The sequence below is a fragment of the Carassius gibelio genome, chromosome B3 (genome assembly GCF_023724105.1).
Source record: "Carassius gibelio isolate Cgi1373 ecotype wild population from Czech Republic chromosome B3, carGib1.2-hapl.c, whole genome shotgun sequence".
In the NCBI taxonomy this organism is placed as follows: Eukaryota; Metazoa; Chordata; class Actinopteri; order Cypriniformes; family Cyprinidae; genus Carassius; species Carassius gibelio.
Window position 1 is genome coordinate 46,519,046 of NC_068398.1, and position 18,943 is coordinate 46,537,988.

The following is an 18,943-nucleotide window of genomic DNA, read 5'->3' on the forward strand; positions in this document are numbered from 1 at the left end:
AATCAACATGTATAAATGATTAGTAGTCAATTAATGGGGAGATAATCTAAATCGAATCGGTCTGAAAAAAATAATCGTTAGATTAATCGTTTAAAAAATAATCGTTTATCCCAGCCCTACTCTTGAGATTGCTGGAGAGAGGTAAGCAGGGTAAATGGTTAGTCCTTAGAGTTAGCAGGTAGGTATTGACCTTGTTGCGAATGAGACCTGAGGGTGACTGAGTGTGTGTGAGTGGCTTTTATAGGAGTGGTTGATTGTAGGTGGATGAGGAGCAGGTGGGTGAGATTAGTCTTCCGGTGAGGGTGTGTGCTGTGATTGGTTGGTGTTGGAGCCTGGCGTGCCTGTTACAGTACCCCCCTCCCCACGGCCCGCTCCTGAGGGCCGGGGACCCCGACAACGTGGTGGACATCCTCTTCCCCGTGGAGCAGGTCTGTCAGGGTGGTTGGAATGGAAGGTGTCAAGCAGGTTCAGATTCAGGATGTCGTTGCATGGGACCCATGAGCATTCCTCTGGACCGTATCCTTCCCAGTCCACTAGATACTCAAGTTGTCCACCATGACGCCGGGAGTCCAGGATGTCATGAACCTTGTAGGCAGCTCCATTGTCAAGGATGAGTGGCAGGGGGGCTTTGGCTACGCCAGGCTCTGTGGAGGGGGAGACAGAAGGATGGTGAAGTTTAAGAAGTGACACATGAAATGTGGGGTGGATCCGATACTCAGGGGGAAGGTGTAGTTTGAAGGTGACTGGGTTGATCTGCGATGGTGAATAGGCCAATGAATCTGGGACTCAGTTTACGGCATGGTAGACGCAGGCAGATGTCTTGGGTTGACAGCCAGACCTTCTGTCCAAGTTGGTATGCTGGAGCTTAAGAGCGGTCGAAGGTCGGCTGTCATCCTGCGTCTACACAGGGCCTGTTGTAACTGGTGGTGGGCCGCGTCCTAGACCCTCTAGCTCTCTCGGAACCAGTAGTCGACAGAAGGAACGTCCAAGGGTTCACCTGACCATGGGAAGAGTAGTGGCTGTTACTCGGCCCACCCTTGGAACTGGTTCCAAGAGTCCTGGTGGCCGTGACAGAAGCTACGGAGGAAGTGGTCGATCTCTTGGATCTTCCTCTCCGTCTGCCCGTTGGACTGAGGATGGTATCCAGACGACAGGCTGATGGCCACACATAGGAGGGAATGGAAAGCCCTCCAAACTCGGGAGATTAATTTGGGGCCTCTGTCGGAGACGATGTCCTCAGGGATGCCAAAGTATCGGAAGGCTTGGTTAAACATCAGTACGGCTGTCTCAATGGCCGTGTGCAGTCCTTTCAGGCGGTGAAGACGACAAGATTTAGAAAAACTGTCAACAATTATGAGAATGCATGTATGATTATCTGAGGGATGTAGGTCAGTTATAAAGTCCACCCCTAGGTGCGACCATGGGCATTTCGGAACGGGCAGAGGGAGGAGCTTGCCAGATGGGCTTTTCGAAATGGTGCATTCCTTATATCCTTGCACGTACTTTCTGATGTCAGAAGCCATGTTGGGCCACCAGAAGCGTTCCCTCAGCAGTGAAAGGGTTTCATTGACCAACGGGTGGCCAGTGCCAAGTGATGTGTGATCCGAGTGGATGAGTCGCAAAGCGTCAACAAGGTCTTGGAAGGGGTCCGTGAGGCTCATGCTTGTGCCGATCAGTCTTGGTCCGGGTCTTCTGTTACAGCAATCAGGGACAGAAGACTTGAATAACAGGAGAACACGGTTTTTTAAGGCACAAACAGAGGAGCAGGTAGTGAATGGTGAGGATATGGTGCTGGAGGTTGGAGAGATGAGTTGATCCGGAGGGTAGTAACACAAGACGATAGAGGTAGCTGACACACACGATGGAGACAGGAAGACTCTGGAGATCGCTGGAGAGAGGTAAGCAGGGTAAATGGTTGGTCCTTAGAGTTAGCAGGTAGGTATTGACCTAGCTGCGAATAAGACCGGACAGTGACTGAGTGTGTGTGTGTTTTTGGCTTTTGTAGGAGTGGTTGATTGCAGGTGGATGAGGAGCAGGTGGGTGAGATTAGTATTCCGGTGAGGGTGTGCACTGTGATTGGTTGGTGTTGGAGCCTGGCGTGTCTGTTACAACTCTGTATGGTCTGCTTTGTCATGTGGAAATACCTACAACAATTAAAAAAGGATCAGAACAAGACAAACACATAAGCGTACAAATATAGCCCTATGTTGCATGTTTTAATTCATTGAGTGGTGTTGTTTATCATCTTTTAGGTGAATTTGTTTTATTGCAATTTTTCCAGTACTGGGTAAAATGGCAAACTCTGGTTAAAGTTACTTTCTGTCAGTGTTAGAAATGAACACAGGCTTGGGGTAAAGATAAAGATAAAATATAAGTTCCAGTTTATTCAAATATCATCAATTATATATGATGGAAAAGCCACTTCCTTTTCATTGGCATATACAGTATCTGCAAAATATTTTCTCAAGAAGGTTTGTTGATGATATGTGCTAAACTTTGTGAAAATTTAATTATACTAAAATAAGGACCCCTTATACAAAATTAAGAAAATCAAATTAAAAGAAAACATGCTTTCATTATTGTTGTAGCTGTCTAAATGAGGATTATCGCATTCAATGCATTCAAGCAGCTTGCAAACTTCTAGAGGTGATCTGCAAAAGAGTCAGTCATGCATTTACTGATATTCCTGTTGCTTGCATGAACCTTGTGGCGTCAGTATCAGGATTTGCCCAGGTATTCCATCCTGAGATCATAATATATTTGTTTTAAATAACTGATTAAAGCCATTAGATGTTCAAAAAACAATGACTCAATATACCTGACATTTGTTCAACCCTAAGACAACGCAACAAACAGACACTTTCTCTGAGAAGACTCATGAATTACTCCGTTATGCCAAACAAACTGTCAGAAGATGGATTGGACAAAGTTTCCAAGGCAGACTTATAAACACAAGTTATCATACGGCTGGCAGCTTCACTAAAGAGATTGAGGTATGCAATACAAGTATGTTTATTTAAACTGACCATCATCTATATCCATATAGTCTATTACAATTTGGTTTGTTCTGCTTTACAGATGTGGAATAACATTGTATCCATACATTTTATGAGTAAGGACTTCACTAAAGAATGGAGAGAGACTTTTACACGGGACTTTGAGGGAAAGTATCAAAAGGTATAGATAATTAAATTCCAATGTCTCAAAAAATTTATAAACAAGTTCCATGTCTTTTGGTCCAGTTACAATTATTTAGTATCTATGTTCCTCTATTTTTTGCATGTAATTCTGGACTAAAATAAAGCCCAATCTGATCTTTTTAATGATTCAGGCAAAAAATAAATAAAAGTATCAATAATAAAATAAAATATAACTAAATAGAATATTTATCAGTTTGTATACTCAAGGCTTGTCAGATATAAATCAATATAATTATTGATATTAAAATGTTTTCTTCTGTTTAGTATTATACTGTGACCAATATTGGTTTAGATTTTTTCTTTGCAAACTTTAAATGCCATTTTATTATCAAATGCAGTTTATTTTGTATATAGGATTGATTATGAGGGATGGGGTGCTACCTCAAAACTATAAATATTATATAAATAAATATTATATTAAATAACTATAAAACTTTAATTTGTTAAGAACCTGGAATTGTTATTGGTTTCAAAAGCTAAACAGGAATTGTTAAATTACTATCCAGGGCAGTAGCTGGGGTATGCGGGCCCCAGTGCATATTGTACCTGTGGTACCTATTTGAAATCGTGCTTTTAACCCTAAAAAGGGCAAAACCATAAAGATACAGCAGAAAATGTATTTATTGCTATTTTCCATCTTATTGGGACTCAATAAGATAAATACAAAAAATACAATTTCTTGATTTTTCTTTCAAAACTTGACTCTTGCTTATAAATGCTTGTTACAACATGGTTGTAATTCCTGAATGATTTGGAATACAGACCTAAGGTTGGTCTCTTTTTAAAGAAGACACATAGCAGATTATTGCTAAAGTGAAAGCATTTTTTTTAATAAAAAAGTTATAGAAGTTTTAAGTTCACAGTGAAGATAATGTATTATAGATTTTTTTCTTTTAAATATATGATTTTGCATTCTAAAATTGCTTTAACATCAAAGCCATATGTCTAATCAAGTTATGTTCCGAATTTGAAGCTGATGTCACAAAACACTATGCCAAAAATAACCACTGTGTGGCACCCAAACTCTATAGATTTTATTTATGCAGTTTTCTGTCACAAATCAACCATTTCTATTACAAATAGAACCTTGACTGTCAAACCTTTCCAACAATATGTGTTTTGTCAAAATTACAATAGATTTACATTTATTAATTTAGCTGACTCTTTTATCCAAAGCGACTTACAATTGCTATATATGTCAGAGGTCGCACGCCTCTGGAGCAACTAGGGGTTAAGCAGCACTGGCCAAGAAATCACAACAGTGTCTCTACTTCCTCCGCAAACTGAGAAGAGCCAGAGCCCCACCCCCCATCATGTACACCTTCTACAGAGGCACCATCGAGAGCATCCTGTTGAGCTGCATCACTGTGTGGTATGGCGCCTGCAACGTGTCCTGTCGAAAGACTCTGCAAACACATAGTGAGAGCAGCTGAGAAGATCATTGGTGTCTCTCTCCCCTCCCTCCAGCACATTTACGGAACACGTCTCACTCGAAAAGCCCTCGGCATCACAGGTGATCCCACTCACCCATGCCACAGCTTCTTCAGTCTGCTGCCATCAGTGAGGAGACTGCAGAGTCTCCAGGCCAGGACCAGCAGAATGAAGGACAGCTTCATCCACCAGGCTGTCAGGAAGCTGAACTCCCTCCCGAACTTGCCCCCCTCCCCTCTTCTGCCCCAGGCACCACTGATCTATGAATCCCCCCCCCCCCCAGGTCCCACATCCCCAGGTCCTTCCACCCCCCACCCCCACTAATATACGATGACATCCACCAGTCACTCTGCAGCATTGGTCTGCTCACTACCTCATTCAGCATGGAACTAATGTCATTCCACTACCTCATCAGTCAGTTAAATAAAATAACTGCTTTTGAGCCATTTGTCAATTTAATTGTACTGAATAAGCAGTGGTGGACGAAGTACACAAATCAAGTACTTGAGAAAAATTACAGATACGTATAGTAAAATATTACTCCGGTAAAAGTGCTCCTTTTTCAATTTAACTTTTAACAATTTAAGTGAAAGTACAAAAATACTAAAAATGTTATGTACTTAAGTAAAAAAGTACTGAAAGATAGATGTTTGCAATTTTATATAGGCTACTTAATTAAATTTTATTTTAGCACAATTTTTTTTTTATAATCCTGCTGCTCAAAATACCTGGGATTTTTTCCAAAATAACCACTATATGGAGTCAAGATATATTTTTGTTGTTGATATGGACTACGTTGACGAGAGTAATGTTCACTGTGAAGCTTACACTTTGATGTACCTGAGAGAAAGCAGAACTGACCATCTGATTTTCACCAGTAAGGAAAAAGTATTTTAAAGTTTGTGGTTTTACAGAACATCACAGTTATATATGACATGATAATAAGGCCTGAAGTTAAGAAGAACATTTTAAGGAAAATGTAATTATTAGGGATGCACCGGTATCTGGTATCGGCCTCGATACCACATTTTCTAAAGTACTCATACTCGTTAAAGGGGTTAATCAAAGGTGCCGAGTGCCTGCCCTCAGGCCCCGCCCCGGCTGCAGCTCAGAGCGGGGAGAAGGCGAGGCGAGACAACATGTCAGCCGTGTGGAACTATTTCAAAGTGAAAGAAAGTGACAAAACAAATGCGGACTGCAAATTGTGCTCAGCGAAATTGTCCAGAGGAGGCTCAAAAGGTAGCGCATTTAACACAAGTAATTTAATCAAGCACCTAAAATCCCAACATTACAATGAGTACAAAGAGTTTACTCACTCTTTTAAACCAACACAACCCACGCTGCAGCAAACTCTTGCAAGACGAGAGAAAATGTCCAGAGACAATCCACGTGCTGTGAAAATAACACAGGCAATTATCGAGTACATTGCATTGAGTGACCAGCCACTCTCGGAGGTAGAAAATGTGGGATTCCTGCGTCTCCTCCATGTTTTGGAGCCCAGATATGATGTCCCAAGCCACCGCTACATGATTGACACAGAGCTGCCTAAACTACACGACTCTGTGAAAAAACATATCCACAGCCTACTGCAAGCCTCCTCTGCTTTTAGTTTCACCACAGATATTTGGACAAGCAGTGTTAGCCCCTTGTCGTTAATTAGCCTAACCTCCCAGTGGATAGACGAGAGTTTCATGCCGCAACGAGCCATATTACATGCGAAACAATTCCGCGGCTTGCACACCAGCCAGGTTATAGCGCATGTGTTTGAGGAAATGCTCCAGACATGGGGTATACCTAAAACATCAGTACATGTTGTGCTTCGTGACAATGCCAAAAACATGATTAAAGCCATGAATGACGCAGGGCTCCCAAGTCTGCCGTGTGTCGCGCACACGCTCCAACTGGCTGTTCACGAGGGCTTATTAGCACAGAGGAGCATAGCTGATGCTATAGCAGTGGGGTGGAAAATAGTTGGGCATTTTAAACATTCCGCCTTAGCCTACTCCCGCCTCGAGGACATTCAGGGACAGCTCAACCAGCCAATAAAGAGACTGCAGCAGGACGTACAGACACGATGGAACAGCACATATGACATGCTCCAGTCCCTCATTGAGAAAAAGCGAGTACTTGGGGTTGTTTGTGTCCGAGCATGAACTCCCTGGCTATCTCACCGCTCACCAATGGGCTCTTATGGAGAGGACTGTTGCCATCCTCGCCCCCTTTGAGGAACTAACTAAAAAAGTGAGCAGCTACGATGCACTAGCCTCTGATGTCATCCCAGCTGTGACTGTGCTAGTGAGACTTCTAAACAGAGAAACAGACGAGGAACACGGCGTCAAGACAATGAAAGCAACCTTACTGGAAGCTGTCAAGAAGCGCTTCAGTGACGTCGAGACCAATCCACTGTATTTCATCTCCACCATACTTGACCCAAGGTAAAGTCTGTGTGCTATTATGATAAACTACAGTACTAAATGTAAGATTAATTTCCATCTGAAATATTATATTTTTGTACTAAATACACAAAAAAAAAACACAAATACAAATGTATGCAATATATATATATATAATATAAAATATATTTCCCTCATTACTACCAGAAAGCCAAATGGCTGGCATTTATGACAGTGGTTTAGGGCAAACTAAAATCTGTCCTATTTTTCCACATATTAATACATTCATGAATTTTGTTCAGGTATAAAGATCGCTTCTTCTTCAACAACACTGCTCCGGAGGCCAAGCTGCACCTGAAGCAGGAGCTGCAGATGATGTCCAGAGCTGAGGCAGAGGAGATTCGGGCAAAAGCTGCAGAACCTCCTGCTAAACTGTTCCTCAAGGCCCAGGCTAGCACTAGCAGCAGTCTGGACACTGTATTTGAAGAAATCGCTAAGGAGCAGCCCCAGGCAGCACAGCCGCTGGCAGCAGGTGCTGCCATTGAGCTCGACAAATACCTCGGAGAGGCCCCAAGCCCTCGTGAAGACAGTCCTCTGAAGTACTGGGGTGTCAACAAAATTAGGTTCCCCACTTTGGCTAAAATGGCCCAGAAATACCTCTCAGCACCATGTAGCAGTGTGGAAAGTGAAAGGCTTTTTAGCTCAGTGTCACACATTATAGATGAAAACCGAAACAGTCTGACTGCTGATAATGCAGAAAAGCTACTTTTCTTAAAAAAAAAACCTGCCACTCACTTTTTCTAAATAGGCTCCATTAAGTGAGTCGTCTTAGACTTGATATTAATACCTACCTCAGTTGCACTATCTGCCGCAGTTCTATGTTGGTGGATGTTGTTAGTTCATTCAAATATTGTGCCATAAATGGCAAAGATGTTTTTTATTGCCCCTTGTGGTGTCCAAAGCGGCAGAGTTTACAACAAACTGAAAAAAATACTTGAGTTGCACTGTCACTGTTAATTTTTTTTATATATAATTATTTATTCTGTAATATTTTGCATACAACATGCTTTTCATTTTAAATAAATGTTCTTAATTCCAATTAATTTTTTGTTAAATTTATATGACTTAAGCTGTTACCTGTAAATTGAAATCATGTTTTTTTTTTTTATTAAGTACACTGTATCAGCGATTACTGAAATGCAAGTACTCGTACTCCAAAAAAGTGGTATTGGTGCATCCCTAATAATTATATTTTCATAATGATTTTTTCCCTCTCAAATCTTGTCTGTGGAGTAAAAACACCCCTGGCCAAATGGGGTGCATCTCTTCCCCTCTTTGATAATTACTGTAGTTACCATGTTCTGAACATCACATCCTTACTTTTGTCCCAAGATGTAATCTCTCTCTCTCTCGCTCTCTCTCTCTCTCTCTCTCTCTCTCTCTCTCTCTCTCTCTCTCTCTCTCTCTATATATATATATATATATATATATATATAGGTGGTTGAATTAAAATATTTGGCCATAATTTATAAAAATTACCTCAAGTTAGCACCAGCAAGCTTGTTAGCTAGACAGTTAGCATCAGATAACAATATTTACTTATTTTCAGTGTGGTTATGAATAAACATTCATACTGGTCTAGTTAATCCAAAACAATATAACGTTACTGTTGATAAACAATATAAAAACCGACATCACATAGGACATGGTAGCAATTTAATGAAACTGTTAATATTACGGCAGCGGGGAATTTGAACATGCACAAGTTATTTTATTTAACCTGTATTAGTTTAATGTTTTTTTTAACCTAAAACAGAGACGCTGATTGATGTGTCTGCATCGTCTGCACTGGAGCATTTCAGTGGGCTTAAACAGATCACTCTTTATAGCGGATTTAGTTCTCAAACAACTGACAATTTTGACCTACATATGATTTTCAGTTACAATAATTAATCCTAAATTTCGACATTAATAACTTTTAGCAACATCAGACGCACGCAAGAATTGACAATAAAGAAGAATTGACTTGACACATCTTGGGCTTGAATGGTTTTAAATTGCTAAGGCTTAACAACACATGCAAATGACAAACTTACAAATGACAAACTTCCAACTTGCTACACGTGCAAAAGTTAAAATCAATACTGTGGTCCCCTTGAATTGTCACCAGCTTTCTCCTCACTTGTGATAGCCCTGTTCCCATCACTAGAGTCTAGTCTGATCTAGCTCAGCTCAGTTCATTTCTTTGTTCTTTAATAGAAGTACATTCACCTGCCATCACACCACAGGATTTTGCATACTAGTACATTTAAAATCTATTGAAATGATTGAGACAAAGCATCTTAAGCAACTGAGATTTGCATCTGATTAAACTGAAATAAATGTGACCTGGGACTAACATTTAACAATGAAACATGTCAGTGAGGGCTGTCAGTTGTCCATGTCAATGTTTGTTGTTCTGTATTTTTGTTAATATACAAAACAATTTTTTACTGTTATTAGGAAGATCCTCTGGACCAAATCCAGTTTTATTGCTCAAAGGTTGAAGATCTTAAGGTCTCCAAGCCTTTTTTGGTGGATAGCGTGGAGAAGTGTGCTCTCCAGGCTGTTGCTGCAAAATGTCAGGTAAAGGCCTTTCACTTTGTTTTCACTGACAACATGAGTCAATTAGCATTATACATACATATTGTACCTTAGAACATTTTATAAAATGAGATTAGGTCTAAAACACAATCCAGTTTAAGGGTTTCTCCTTTTCGTTCTAGCAGAATTTAGTTTGAATTTAGCTTGAACCCTTACATGAATGTTTTATCAGTCACTAATATTTCAGGTCATTTCTGACAAAAGTTGTCAAACCTAGGAAATTGCAAATTATATTTAATATAGCCCTGTACTTACCAATGTTTACCTTTATTTTTATACTGTCCAGTCAAAGCAAAACATTTAAGGGTTAGTTCACCCAAACATGAACATTTTGTCATTACTTACTCACTTTCATGTCGTTCCAAACCCGTAATTAAGCTATTTCTGATGAAAACCGAGAGCCTTCTGAGCCTCCATAGACAACAAGGGAACTACTAAGATTAATGCACAGGAACGTAGTAAGGACATCATTAAAATGGTCCATGTGACATCAGCGGTTTAATCATAATTTCACAAAGCTACAAGAATAATTTTTGTTCGCATAAATCACAAATAATAACAACTTTATTCAACAATCTACATTACCCTATGGATGCATGCCCATCCTATGACCTGAATAAAGTCTGTAATGAAAATGTTGTCATAATTTTCTCAGCCTTACAAAATAGTTAGTTTCATTCCTTAATGCTGATTGGTCAATAGCTGTGTACATTTACCTCAGAATAACCATTCGGTGTCAATAAGCTCATCAGTCAGCTAAGAAGATAACATTTATAGTATGCATTGAGGAGGAGCCCAAACTGCACCCAAACTGCCAAGTGATGCTTATGGTCCATGATATTGGTACAGATAATGAACAATTCTCTCAAGTCATCGACAAGATGGATTAAAATGCTGATAAAGTCAAATGAAGATGAAACCGATAAACACGACAGTATGATTGAAATTTAAAAAGTTTAAAATAATAATAATAGTAATACTAAAATAAATAAAACACGTTTATTCTGTAGCACCTAAAAAAGTTATTTGGTGCTTACGTTTTTTTTTCCTGAGTATTCTGACTATTTACCAATACCGATTCAATCAGATACCAGCGCAGTTTTTTTTTTATCAATGTAGAATTTCTATTCTTCTCTGTGTTGACCTGATCACCACTCTTTTGTGTTAAATAAAATTTACTAATATAAACAGCTTAATTTTGGTGAAAAATAACAAAAGATATATAATCATTATCTATGACAAAAATACTACTATAAACTAGGTTAGTGGATAAATCAGCAGCAAAGTATACTCTAGATTCTAGATCACGGGTCCACAATAATTTTTTTAAATATAGTGAAATATTTTATTTACAAATAAAAGTCTAAAATCTGGTAACATTTTATACATTGCTCTCTGTATTGTTGTAAAATACATTAATGTAAAAACAAGTATATACATATTTATATAGAAATATAAAAGACGTTTCTTTTAAATGTATAGCACAGAAATGAAGGCAGCAACATAAGATAGATAGGACAGAATAAGAGAGACTGTTAATTATCTTTGATTGTGCAGAAAAGTATTATAATGCTTAATGCGCCAGAGCAGCACAGAGCGCTTATGCACATCCTGTGCACAGAATGATGAGCTTGAAACAACACAGAGTCACAGTGTGCAGCTGCGCAGTCCTCCGAGTCCACATAGAACAGTTAGTACAGCTCTGTGTTCATCTTCAGTTCTCTCTCAACAGCAGTTCAGTCAGTGTGCTGTTTGAGTAAATTACTCTGGGATATTTGCTAAATTCGAAACTACGGAGCTCGGCACATCACCTGTAGGAGAAAAAACAAACAATCCATGGCGACGGTTTTGCAATCCATCCCCTTAGTTTATAAAACGTACTCACAAATTCTTAAACTGTTCCCTCGGTTTAACAAATCGTGTCCACAGACTAATAAACCGCACCCACGAATTTCCAATCTTTACGCTCAGATTTTGTAAACCGTACCTTCGGTTTTTGAATCCATACCCACAAATCCATAATCCGTGCACACACTTTCGCAATCCGTTCCCTTGGATTTGTAAACTGTACTTACGGATTCATGTCGCAAGCTCCTATAGGTAGCTTACGTGTTATAATACTGTTTATTGAATATTATTATGTGGAATATGCCTTCAGCAAAGTGTCATAAGTGATTCTCTATCAATTTTAGTATGTGGCTGCATATACAATGATTTAATAAGAAATATCTGCATCAAAATCTTGTATAATTTATGATAATCTTAGCACTTGATTATTATTGTATAATAAACCTGACTCTTGAGTAATTTGTTCCTCTTTTGTAAAAAAAAAAACAACTTAATTTGTGGATTAATGCTTATTGGAGACGCGAACCGTTTCAAACGATTCAGTCCGATATGATGAACTGGTTCAACAGGTTCACTAAAAAAGAACTGGTTAAATCAAATGATTATTTCGCGAACCGGACATCACTAGTACAAAGGGAAGATATATTGATATGTAGTGTATTAAATTTGTGCGTTAGTTTATTAAGCCTTTTCTTTGAAAAGTTTTACACCTCAGTTACTGTGCGCTCTTGAAGAGAGTTTCATTGTTTTGATAATCACTGTAGTAACCAAATGCAACACACAATTTGATTGCTGAATGGAAAGAAGAATGTATGTAAACTTGAATTTAATGACTTAAATATTAATTTGCTCCAATGTCTATTGTGTAACCCTGCCCATCTTGTTCTCCGATAATTGTTTTCCTTGTTCGACCTGTTACCCCTTCATTACTCTCCTTATTTGGTTTCCAGTTTATTATCCTTATGTTTTCTATCCTGTGCTAGTCTTTAGAATATATGAACTCCTGAAGGATATTCAGTTATATTCTCTGAACATGTCATGTACTTATTTCTAGCCCCTGTATTTATGGTCCTTATAATAGTGTGTTCAAATTAGTTTTAAATGGTTCACTAGGTTCAAGGCACTAAAGTCCTCTCACACACAGTTAAATATATAATATTAGTATAATTTCCTATGATATCATTCTAGTTATTATATTTAATCAAGATTAATGAACATATTCCACATTATATCCATTTAGAAAATAATTAATCCATTGAGATGGAAATGGATATGGTGTAGAGTTTGCAGTGTTTGAGCAATATATTAATTTATTATCTGTATGGATTTCACATTATTCTGCCAAAGTTCTATGCCTTTTAAGAAGATGGATAGCATGAAAGCAGTTACTATATTTTTTTTTTAACAGGCTAAATCTGAGAAGCAACTTTTTGAGAGATTTGACAAACTCCGCATAAACTGGAAATTGAAACCGCTTATATCGACCATCATTCAGAAGTCCTGGCCAAGAGATGACAAAGGAACCTTTCTGAAGGATGAGGAAGTGGTTTTCAAACATCTTCTGGGCTGGACAGCAGCTAAGAATATCTTTCAGCTTCATGGTATTATAGGGATTCCCTCTGCATAGTCAAAGCAATCCTATGTTAAATCTCCTCCCTCTGATACAGAATTTATATATAATGTTTAAGCTTATGCAATTTTTTTTACTCTGTAGGTACTGATGAAAAACTGATTAGTCAGCTTTCTGAAGAAGCTAAAGATAAATTTACCATGGCAATATCATCATTCACAAATATTTTAAACCAACTTGTATCAGGGAAAATACAAATAAAGCTACTCAACCACATCCTGGAAAACAAGAGGGCATTCTTTGACTTACTTAATTTAGGTAAAATACTTTTACAAATAACATTTCTGCCTTTTACATACTGTAGTTTGAGGAGTAATGACCATACTGTTTTTTCCAGATTGTTTTTGTGACAATGAACAATTCAGAGACACCAATGCCATGAACAGGCTTCTTGACTGTAGACAAGAGGAGGTGAAGGCTATTTATCATGAGAATTCAGTGGTTGATGCTCTCATTAAAATGTGCCGCAATCTACAGATACATCCGAGGGGTATGCTTTCTTTTGAACAGCTGACAATAAAAGATTGCTTTTATACAGAGGTTTTAATATTACATTTTGATACTACACTTCTGTTGTACAGTTGATTTTGAAGGGCTGGAAAACAAACGCCGTGATGACATTGATGAGATGGACCTGAACAAGTTTGTGGATGTTCATTCATTAAATCAAATTCCCTCTGCAGTAAGAGTAGTCAACTACTTTGAGCTTGAAGATGATGTTCGATCTATGGCTGAGGTCCTAAACACATTCAAAGACAGCTACATCTTCGGAATGTGTTGGAAAAATGAGGCAACAAAGTTTGCTCAAGATTATGAAGCAGTTTCTTCAGAAGGCGATTCAGTTATCACACTCAAAATGCTTCACAGTGACATATTTACACCATGTTTCAATGCCTACAGAAACATATACACAGTGCTTAAAGATGGCAGTATCACTTTTGAAAATATTGATGTAACATTCAGAGACTACAAGGGAAAATATGAAGAACTGGAATCAGAAGTTGCAATCATATGCAGACTGGATCACAGTGATGTCCGAGGTTGGGTCAAGCAAAGAGTTTATCAGATTCAACAATACCATGAGCTTTATCTGGCAATACAGTCAGCTGAGGCAGTCATGATGGTCAAAGAGACGCTTCGCCTACAAGGAGACTTTCAAGTCTTGGAGAAGTTGCTTAATACTGTAAGTCATCATATTTTGCCATAATTAGTACATTTAAATTTTTATCATAGATAAAAAAGGAACATGATTAACACATAAGGCTGTCTTTCTTTCAGAGACACGTAGATTTTAAAAAGGAGCGTCTTGACAGCATTGATGATGAGTTAGTTCAGGCTAAAATTGTGCTTGTGGATATCACAGAACCCCGCAGACTGTGCCTTCAGGAGCTCAGTCGCAGAAAGGATTTTGTCACATGGGTAAAAAATGTTCTTAAAGGTAAAAGTGTGTTTGAACTGGTATTCACATTGAATGTGATTTAAGCATTTTTCCGCTCTTTTATAAGCAAAGTTATTCCTCTTTATCTCTTCAGAAATAAAAGAGTTGAAAGCCTTTGTGGATTTGGCTTCAATCTCTGCTGGAGAGAATGATATGGAAGTGGATCGTGTGGCCTGTTTTCATGATGCAGTTCTTGGTTACTCCTCAATGCTTCATGATTTAAAGCAAGATGCTGACTTCAAGCATTTTAAGGAGATGCTAAAGAAACTATGGAAGGCACTTGACAATGACCACAACCTTTCAAAGAAACTGGTGAAAGAATCTGCTTTAACAACCAGAAAATAAAGCAGGATTTCTTATTATTGTTCATCAACATTTTCTCTGATTTCAGAGTGACTCTGCAAGACACTTAGAATGGTTCAAAACAGTCAAGGACAGCCATGGGTCAGTGGAAACTTCATCTTTGTCTCTGGCTTCAGCTATCAACATAAACGGTGTCTACGTTATTAGTGCACAAAATCAAAAGGTTTGTAATTACTGCATTACTTCCACTGATGAAGCACAATTTTGTGCTGTTAAATCAATTCATCGTAATTAATTCCTCCTAGATAATAAGTGTTTTCTACATATATGTGTATTGTGTATACTTAAGTTACAAAGAAATACACACACATACTGACGTGTGTGTATACATTATAATACAACATATATACTGATATAGCAAAGAGCAAAATCAATATATTTATATTAATGCTAAAATATTTATTTTTCCTGATAGGTATTTACACTGCAATTCAGTTTTTATAGGCAATGTTATGAGATTAGTGTTTTACATTTATTTTTGAAAAATACAGAAATCAGAAATATATATTTTTTTTTTAAACAAATAAAAATGAAATACCTGTAAGAGGTGGCAAACCTTTAAGGTCCCATGATGTGGATTATTTTCTTTTTTTAATGGTTCCTGAGGTGTACTTTTATATTGTTAGTATGATTGTTACATAAAAAATTTAGAAATAAAAGGCTAAAATTTCTAGCCACCTCGGGACCTAGGACAGGCAAAGGGAACTAGTATCAATTAAAAAAAAACTCATAAAGTGAAATTTTCATGTCATGGGACCTTTAAAAAGTGTGTGACGGAATCATTAATTCACTGATTTGTTCAAACTCTAGTATTCTGCTTTGTTTGAAATTATTGTAGTTGGTAAAACTAAAAATATATTTAAAAATATTAAATTAATATAAATGATTTATTGATCTTTACATGAAGATTCAATTGCAGTCAAGATAGTCAAGAAAATAGCACTTTTACTGATGTAATATTGCTTACCTATATCGTATAAGATAACTTAAAATAATCATATAGAGGAAATTCATATCTTAAATATAATTTAGAGATTTATTTGTGCACGTTTTTCCCCCAGCGTTATAACAGATCACCAACTTTTGTGTTGAGTACATGTATGCCCTGGCCATGTAGAGGCATTTAGGGTGTACTCACACTGCCAGTGTGAACCGTGCCCGAGTGCGTTTGACCACCAAAGCGTGGTTCGTTAGACTAGTGTGAGTGCTCTACGAATCGTGCCCGGGCGCGGCTCGATTAGCCGGCCCTGGCCCGCTTGGAAGAGGTGGGCCAGGGCACGGTTCAGTTGGACTCGGGCGCGGTTCGCATGCAGTGTGAGCGCTAACCGTGCCGGATTATAATTTGAAGAGGTCTAAAACTTGAGACAAAAAGAGAAGAATCATGAAATGGCATAATGTGATGATTAACTTCATAAGGGTATGATTTCATTTAATAAACAACAAAACAAAGTCAAAACGTGGCGCAGGTGTTTTGATATGAAATTATCTCTGAAGGGAACCACCTGCCCTCAGAAAAGTTTTGATGGTAATTTAATTTCATCTTGCCTACGTGTAAAGTCTGATAATTGTAATGTTAATGAGCACAGTTCTGTCAGGGAAAGAAAAACACGGGATCCACTTGCAAATGAAACAAGGTGTTTATTAAATGCACATGAGAACAAACAAGGCCAGATGGAAGGTAGAAGTCTCTGGTTGGCAGTTCTTCCTTGGCAGCGCAGGGACACTGGGCAGATTCCTTGAAGATAGGAATAATCTCCAGTACGCCGGAGGAAGTTTGAGGTGGACCGTCACCGGACTAAGGATCTTGGCGACGGTTAATGGGCCAATGAATTTGGGAGCAAGCTTTCTACAAATGGAGCAGTGAGGAATATCGGTAGATGAAAGACACATTTTTTGACCAATGGCGTAGACGGAAAGCTTCGACCGGTGGCGATCAACCTGGGCCTTGGTGCGCAACCCCACCTGGAGGAGAGTCACCCTAGGTGTTCTCCAGACAACTAGCGCAGACCGAGCAGTCAATAAAAAACAGCGAGTGTCACAAGCCATAGATTGCCACCAGAACCGTTGCTTAATAAAAAAAAATAGTATGATTTACTCCTGGATGACAAGCCACCTTGGAACAATGACACCATCAAACAACGTTGGACCGTAAACTCTCTGGCACGAATAATCTACCCGGTGGACACCCGGGCGGAGGCACTACCACATGTAAAGCTGTGCGGACCTTCGATTTGATCTCCCAAGTTAGCATTGAAACCCCACACCTCTGTGAAAACGATTGACTCAAGAGATACCGGGCGTTCAGATTGGTAAAAAATACGGGATAAGGTGTCCGGTTTGATGTTCTTAGAACAAGGACAGTAAGAAATGGAAAAATCAAATCGACCAAAAAAAACTACCCACCGAGCCTGCCTAGAGTTAAGTCATCTAGCAGATCTGTTGTATTCAGGATTCTTGTGGTCGGTCCAAACAATGAAAGGTACCCCCAAGCCCTTCAACCAATGACGCCACTCTTCCAATGCTAACTTGACTGCCAACAACTCTCTATTACCAATGTAGTAATTGCGTTCAGGGGGAGACAAACAAATGAGAAAAATAAGCGCATGGGTAAACCTTGCCATCCGCAGAGGAACGCTGGGAGAGAACCGGGCCTACCCCCAACCTCTGATGCATCGACCTCCACCACAAACTGATGAGAGGAATCAGGGTCGGAAAGAATGGGGGATGAAACAAAGCAGTCCTTGAGTTTAGTAAATGCAGCCTCAGCTGCACTAGACCACCTGAAGGTCGTAATGGTCGATGTCAAGGCAGTCAGAGGTGCAGCTAGTTGGCTGTAATTGTGAATAAAATGCTGGATAAAATGCTGGTTAAAATTGACAAAGCCCAGAAACCTCTGTAGGGTCTTGCGGGAATCTGAATCTTGCCGGGATCCATGTGCATCCCCTTGGATGACACAATAAATCCTAGAAAGGGGACAGACTGTGCACGAAAAATGCATTTCTCCGCCTTGACGAAAAGCCTATTCTCTAACAGCCTCTGAAGCACTCGTCTGACGTGCTGAACATGTTCCTGGAGAGACAAAGAAAATATCAATATGTCATCCAGGTAAACATAAAAATTAATCTCAGTCTAGTGCCTGGAAGACCGCGGGGGAGTTGGACCGGCCAAAAGGCATGACCAAGTATTCAAAGTGCCCCCTGGGGGTGTTAAAAGCTGTCTTACACTCATCTCTCTCCCTGACGCGGACCATAGGCATAGGATAGGCGTTAAAAAGATCCAAATTTTGTGAATAAGGAGGCTCCCTGCAGTCTCTCGAAAGATATCAACAGCAAGGGATAAGTGTTCCTTACTATGATGTTGTTCAGCCCTCGATAGTCAATACAAGGACGCAGGGTACTATCCTTCTTACCCACAAAGAAGAATCCCGCCCCTGCAGGAGAAGAGGAAGGACAGATGAGTTTGGCTGCTAGAGAATCAGAAATATATTACTCCATGGCCTCCCTCTCTGGAGCGGAAAGTGAGTATAGCCCGCTCTTAGGCAGAGACGTATCTGGCAATAACTCTTAGGCACAGTCATAGGGACGATGCGGAGGAAGAGAAGCAGCCGGGACTTACTGAATCCTTCAGGTCGAAGTGCTCCTCGGGCACATTAGACAGGTCCGTCTGCTTCTCCTGCAACACAGAACAAGAGACAGAAGAACAAGCAGAGACCAAACAAGACGCATAACAGTTTTCACTCCAGTACATGATCGTGTTTTGCTGCCAGTTTATGTGAGGGTTATGTAGTGTGAGCCAGGGGTGCCCCAAAACCACTGGAACACCAGCAGAGTCAATGAGGAGGAACTGAATTTCCTCCATGTGGTTGCCAGATGTGACAAGACTCACCGGTCCGTTTGAGTGTGTGATCGAGGACAGGAGTTGACCACCCAGAGTGTTGACCGTAATGGGATACTTAATGGGAATGAGGGGGGTCCCGAGTCTGCGGGCCAGGCTTTGA

The 18,943-nt window shown here is 39.4% G+C and overlaps 1 protein-coding gene across 1 annotated transcript in view; it reads left to right on the forward strand.

Annotated features, from left to right (window-relative positions):
- LOC127952308 (E3 ubiquitin-protein ligase rnf213-alpha) overlaps positions 1 to 18,943 on the forward strand; it is a 129,605-nt gene that overhangs the window by 52,213 nt on the left and 58,449 nt on the right. The window contains exons 12-22 of the mRNA XM_052550693.1: positions 2,589 to 2,733; positions 2,841 to 2,993; positions 3,079 to 3,177; positions 9,527 to 9,649; positions 12,924 to 13,116; positions 13,230 to 13,403; positions 13,483 to 13,635; positions 13,727 to 14,328; positions 14,424 to 14,583; positions 14,678 to 14,895; positions 14,975 to 15,109. Coding sequence (XP_052406653.1) covers positions 2,589 to 2,733; positions 2,841 to 2,993; positions 3,079 to 3,177; positions 9,527 to 9,649; positions 12,924 to 13,116; positions 13,230 to 13,403; positions 13,483 to 13,635; positions 13,727 to 14,328; positions 14,424 to 14,583; positions 14,678 to 14,895; positions 14,975 to 15,109 — 2,155 coding nt within the window. The remainder of the gene's footprint in view (positions 1 to 2,588; positions 2,734 to 2,840; positions 2,994 to 3,078; positions 3,178 to 9,526; positions 9,650 to 12,923; positions 13,117 to 13,229; positions 13,404 to 13,482; positions 13,636 to 13,726; positions 14,329 to 14,423; positions 14,584 to 14,677; positions 14,896 to 14,974; positions 15,110 to 18,943) is intronic.